General features: G+C 42.7%; 1 protein-coding gene across 1 annotated transcript in view; it reads right to left on the bottom strand.

Annotated features, from left to right (window-relative positions):
• Positions 1 to 1577: 1577 nt before the first annotated feature.
• The window catches only part of LOC126405480 (cysteine protease atg4da-like), an 11150-nt gene continuing 6577 nt past the window's right edge, over positions 1578 to 6150 (bottom strand). Inside the window, exons 7-11 of the mRNA XM_050069234.1 lie at positions 5325 to 5452; positions 4913 to 4991; positions 4738 to 4814; positions 3355 to 3474; positions 1578 to 2161 (exon numbers count right to left, since the gene is read on the bottom strand). Of these exons, the coding sequence (XP_049925191.1) occupies positions 1994 to 2161; positions 3355 to 3474; positions 4738 to 4814; positions 4913 to 4991; positions 5325 to 5452 (572 nt within the window). The 3' untranslated portion in view covers positions 1578 to 1993. The remainder of the gene's footprint in view (positions 2162 to 3354; positions 3475 to 4737; positions 4815 to 4912; positions 4992 to 5324; positions 5453 to 6150) is intronic.

The following is a 6150-nucleotide window of genomic DNA, read 5'->3' as shown; positions in this document are numbered from 1 at the left end:
AAGGGTCCAGGGTGAAAAATACAGAAGTTGCCCTTTAAAATTTGCATCTTTAACATCTACAGCAGCAAAATGCAGCAGTAATATTACAGCTGCTGCGCAGTGTTGGGTCGGGTCCGGGCATTTTTAGGCAATTCTGAGCAACCTCTGGAACCTAAGACGGTCATCTACCGCTCTGAGGTAATTGGCAAGTAGCAACTTAACAGTGGCTTCACAAACTGAGTAAGCCATTCACTGTTGTGTAGGAAAGCAGCCATCCGTGCATGGAAAGACAGATTTGAAACCACTGTAAAAAATTCAGTTATTAAGACAAAAATCTGAAAATACACATATTGCATCTAGACAGCATGGAGATGTTGGTAATTTGTTTGTAACAATGATTGATTTGCTCCATAAGTGAAAAACTGATGTTTAAAATTGCCATTTTTACATTGACTCCAATTGTTCACATTAGAGCAAAATTCAAAATGCTGTCAAAAATTCAGTTTTTGAGATAAAATTCTGAAATTTGCCACACATCATCTACCATGACTCTAGAATTTTGTCATTTTTTTCATGAACATTGAAGATTTATTTAGCAAGAATTTGCATGTATATGTTTACAGTACCGTTTACAGTCAAACATTTTGATGCACTGTAGGCTCAATTTTTGATAAATCAAAAATCTGAGAAACATAGTTTTTGTAGGACAGTCTGAAGATGCTCTGTAGCAAGTTTGGTGTCAATTGAGCAAAAATTGTGGGAGGAGATAGGTTTAAGAAGTTTTACAGTTTTTGAAAAAAACAGAGTGATGAACTTCATAATTTTTAATAGGTTTAAATGTACAAAAGTTTCTTCAGTATTGGGGCTACAGTTTGATGAAAGTTGTGAAGTTGTAGCACGTATGGTTGATTTGTTATGAATTTTCAAAGTTTTGAACTTTAGACGCTTGCTGTAGCGCCACCATCAGGACTATTGGCTTGAGTTTACAGCTGAGGATATCTGGCATGAGACTGGACCTTTGTGCAAAGTTTGGTGAGTTTTCACCCATGGGAAGTATGATTTCCTCGGAAGAAGAAAGAAGAAGAATACCTAGGATTACAATAGTGTCCTGGCAGATTAGCTGCCCGGACCCTAATTAATCCAGAAACATCTGACAGGGAACATTTTACTGCAGCTGCAGAACCTTGACTTGTAGTGGAGTATTTTCACAGTGTGGTCGTGGTACATTTACTTAAGTAGAAATCTGAATACTTCCTCCACCCCTGCATCCACCTCAACACTCACTCAGGACGTCCCTCCCCTGGATGACATCACCAAACCAGGATCCGGCTGGACGTGTTGCTGCGACTCTTCCTGGGAGAAGGCAGAGACGCTGAACAGAGACACTTCACCACACTGAGCGTGCTCTCATGACACAGAAACACAAGTTATTTTCGGTCTTGCTGATAAAGAGTTTATTCAGATAAAAAACAGCATAAAGAATCCAGCTCATGAGACTATGTTCAGAGTGCATTCACAACACATGACCTCCTCCTCCTCCTCCTCCTCCTCCTCCTCAGTAAAGTCATGTTCTCCGTCACATGTCAACAGGAATCCAATTTTTCTAATCCATTCAAAGGCAGAACATCCTGTCACATGACATCACACACTGAGAGACTGACTGTGCAGCTCATAGTAACACTCGCCTCAAGTTTCGCCACTCACTATTATTATTCTATTTTATTTTAAACAGATTGAGTAGAAAAAGAACACGACCTCAGATACTAACTAAAAATTCTTCATTCTTAAAAGTCCTTCAACTGAACGATAAAAATTAAATTTTCTTTTAAAACAATAAATAAAAATACAGTTAAGCACAAAACAGTAATAAAATCATAGTAGTGTCATTGTTGATGTCTGGCTGCTTCATTATTCCCTTGAGGTTAACGAGGACGCTCAGTAGAGGCCACACAGTGAAACATAAAGTTTAATGTTTGATCACTGTCGGCACCTCGAGGCAGATCTGATCTACCACTCATAACAGAACAAACTCGTCCAGGCTGTTGCTGGTGTCGACTCTCCTCGGCTCACCCTTCCTCCTGATGTAGGTGACGTTGTTTGTGGGTGCGCTGGTTTCTTCCTCCTGACTTCTTCCTTCTGCAAATATGAACATGGGGTACGTCCCTGTAGACGTGGAGAGAGCCTGCAGGAGACAGGACAATAACTCAATAAAGCATTGTTGTAAAGTGACATCAGCTTCTAGTCCACGGCCCTGATCACACATAAAGTGTCTCAGCAGCTGGAGGCAGCTTTTTGTAATTGTTTTAATGAGAATGAAGCTTTTTGCTTGTGTTTCTGCGCTCCAGGTGCCTGGCGTTTTTGCTGAAGCACTCTGAACTCCTCAACTCAGAGTGGCAAAGTGCCTCCTGTCATCTCTTTTCCCCCATTGTCCAATCAGATGATCTGAGAGGCGGGCCTTCTGTGGTCGTCACGACAACAAGTTTACAGTTGGCAAACAATGGAGGAGAAAGTGGTGGTAGCGGTTGCTGGATATCCAGAGCTATACAGCCTGACGATAGACAGCAGGTTGTCAAACTGCCCCTGAGTCATCCTAAAATATGCCTGGAAACATCCAGAATCGCCTTCTCCCCCATGTTGGCGATGTCAAACGATTTCACACAAAGCTTGCATCTAGCTCTGTGTGTGAATTGGGAATCCTTGGCCAACCAGTATTTATATATGATACTGTCAAGCCATCCATCCAAAAACTTGCATCTACCCATTGTGAACCACGTGAAACTCGTCTTCTTGTTGAAGGTGCAGTGTTGGAGTGAAACTTGATACCTGGGGGGCCGGAGGAGGGTCATGGGGCAGCGGACTGGACATACCACTTGTCAATCAGGTAAAAGGGGCGGTATGTTTTCTGAGACCTTTGCTCTCACACAAACTGTGCTTGGCCCGGCATAAAACACGATCTGGATTGATTAAATTATTTTTGGAAATACCTAATTTTCTATTTTAGAACAGTGGTAATAGTCTGGAAACATAAATATTTTTCCATACTTTATTTTTCATTTTCCATACTTTTTAATACCTGGAAATTGATCAAATTCATTTTCATACTTTTCATACTTGTGTAGGAACCCTGGGAGATGATGTGGGCGCTTTTTCTGCTCTGAGCTGAAGTTTCTTCAACTCGAGGAGTACAAAACGCTGCGGCAAAAACACCAGGCAGCTGCTGGCTGCAGCTCTCTCTCTCAATATTGGACCAATTTTAAAAAAAAATGTTGCTTCATTAATCACTTAGACACAAATAATAGGTTGAAAAACATCAGAGTTCCCCTTTAACAAGTCAAATGTTGAATGAATAGACACTGAAATATCCCGAACACATACCTGATTAACAGCTGCACACAGTGACTCAAAGTCCTTCTGGCCTTTAGCGTAGAAACCGATGGTGCAGCTGGGGTCCATGCGGGAGAAAGCCATCTTCCTGGGATATTTACAGTGAAACGACTGCGAGCAAAAACAAAAGAAAAAAATGCTGCTAATCAGACAGAGGCTTCTTCTTGGATTCAACTCAAAGGGACTTTATTTAATCCGAAGGAAATTCTTGTGCCAGAGAATACTTCAGATTACAGTAACAATAAGTACAGTAACCACAATTTCAACGACATGAAACGATGGATTATCGTGCACGACACTCGTTGTTTAGATCCAAGCCGACATTGTACTTCGCTGTGTCGGGCTGTAACCGGGCTGATATAGTGTAGTGTGACCCTGGAATAAGAGGAGGTTCCTCAAAACTTGAGGCAGGAATTTAAACGTGATAGAGAGGCACTGTGTTTTTAGGATTTCATAACACAGTGTGTTTTCACATACACACGCTCAGACTGTAAAGACTACGGCATGATTTGAATTTGAATATGTCATTTCACTCAGCAGACATTTTTGTATTTGCTATGTATATACACTGGGTGGCGCTGTATTGATATTTGGAGCATACGTGTATAAAGGTAGGAACAACACTGCTGCTGTCAGGTGTTTCACATGAGCAAGGGCAAAAGGTTTCTGAGCGCTGTGGCGCGGGACAGTGTGCAAAATGCTGAAAGTTGTGTGTGTTCGGTTTGTGAAAGAGAAAAAATAAATGGACATTTATCTAACCTGTGTGTGTTGGTATGAATAAACACGAAGATTGTTCTTCAACTGGATCCCAAACTCAACACAACCAAGGAAGCCGCGGCATCAACCGTGCAAAGCGCGTCAGCCAGGTCGCGCCAGGTGAAACATTCATGTAGCTGTAAGTAACAGGCGTAGCTCCTGCAACCACCAGCTAATAACTGTTGGCACTGTTGTTCTTAAATTTGACTGTTATTGCAGTGAGGATCATTTGCATGGACAGCAGACCACTTTGCGCCAGATGTATGCAAATGATCTAATTAAGTTCATGCAAATATCACAGGAGCACTGACGCTGTTTGCTTGGCAGTGCAGTCAGAGCTGCACTTCACCTTTTGCAGGTGTTTTGAGAATTAGTTTCCTTTTGTCTTATTTGTGCACCTTAGCTGCCAAAATAGGTGCGCAATCCATCTGTGAATTTGACCCTGACAGCTCAACTGAATGAAAAAACTATTTCTAGAATATCTAATCATAAAACACTTTAATAGTTTAGAAGTTAAACACTTAAAACTGCTGGTTTGCATGACTGAGCAGCTCTGCGGTCACTGGAGGAAACAAAACCGAAAGCGAAAAGAAGAAGAGACTTTGTACTTCCTCATACCTCCAAGGGAAAGTTCTCCTTTGCTGTATCCACCGTGGGCTGACAGTAGTGAGGGTCCAAGTACAGCAGGTTGTCATCTTTAACACAGCATGGCCAGAGGAAGAAAAAAGAACATGAAGAACTGACATCCAACAGCTGAGCAGGATAATTATAATGTTCAGTGTCCTGAACGTACCCTGGAAGCCGACGAAGAACAAAGAGTGCTTGGGTTTGCCTCCAATGATCCCGATGCAGCACGGCAACGTCAAGAGTTCCTGTGGGAAAGAAAGAGGAATAAGGTCGTTTTGAGTACGAGCAGGACACACTACAGAGAAACCGACACAGAGGGACGTTGATGTTTTACACACTGCACACAGGGAGAATGAACCCCATGATTAAAACACTGCAATGAGCTACTTTGCAGTAAATTATAGTGCAGCTGTTCTACTTCAGCTGGAAACTCCCTGGATCCCTGACAAGGAGCTGACTGTGAGAGCTGCTGGTGTTAAACGTTTCCACATAAACCTCTCAGTTAAAGCAGAACACACACACACACACACACACACACACACACACACACACACTGGAGCGACTGCGAGTTTAAATACTTTGACACAGGTGATGTAGGACGGATTGAGATCTTGTCCTCCGAGTCGCACAGGAACCAGGATGATGACGGACTTCCAGGAGTGAGGGCGAGGACGCTCACACAACCTCTTCACGTCCTCCAAGTAGACTGAACACACAGAGACAGAGACACATGAACACATGGTTCAATCATTCTTTTCAGTGTTATGGAATACTTCTTTGTTTCCAAACACTGCCTGACTGAATTATTTTGGCCCTACCCGGTATCAAAACGGAAAACAGTGCCAAATTTTGGTGCCAGTCGGCCAGTACAATCTACAATTTTGGTTTTCTTTCAACATAGATGAGTCTGGCACATAGCGTATCTAAGGAAAACCAAAGGGCAAAGTTGACGGTAGGGGAGCTGGAGAAACTGTGAAAATTAGTGGTTAGATTCACAAACAAAATCTTTCTTTTTTAACTGACTCTTAAAGAGAAGAGAGTGGGAATGGATCCAAAATCCTGCTCCTGTATGGTACATGCACAGTTCTGCGTGAGAGTCAGGTTAACTTGAAGAGACAGAATTCAGTGCAACTCTTGAGCCAAAGAACAAGTGAGAGCCACTGCACAGCGACAGTCTTGTATAGCGAGCTAACCCAGTAGCGTAAAGCCAACCCAATGAGCTAAAGAACATTAGCTGATCTGGACTGTAATTGCAAAACTTAAAGGGGCAAAAATCGAAATCGTTTCACCGCTAGGTTCGCTGTTGTGCACTGCCTGTAGACCAAAATGAAGTGTGTCATGAGCCACACCTCCCTCTACCTCTGCTCTCCACCCCCCCCCCCCCCCCCCCCCCCCCCCCCCCCC

This window comes from Epinephelus moara, chromosome 18 (genome assembly GCF_006386435.1).
Source record: "Epinephelus moara isolate mb chromosome 18, YSFRI_EMoa_1.0, whole genome shotgun sequence".
NCBI classification, from domain to species: Eukaryota; Metazoa; Chordata; class Actinopteri; order Perciformes; family Serranidae; genus Epinephelus; species Epinephelus moara.
Note: the sequence above shows the minus strand (reverse complement) of the source record. Positions and strands in the feature narration are given on the sequence as shown.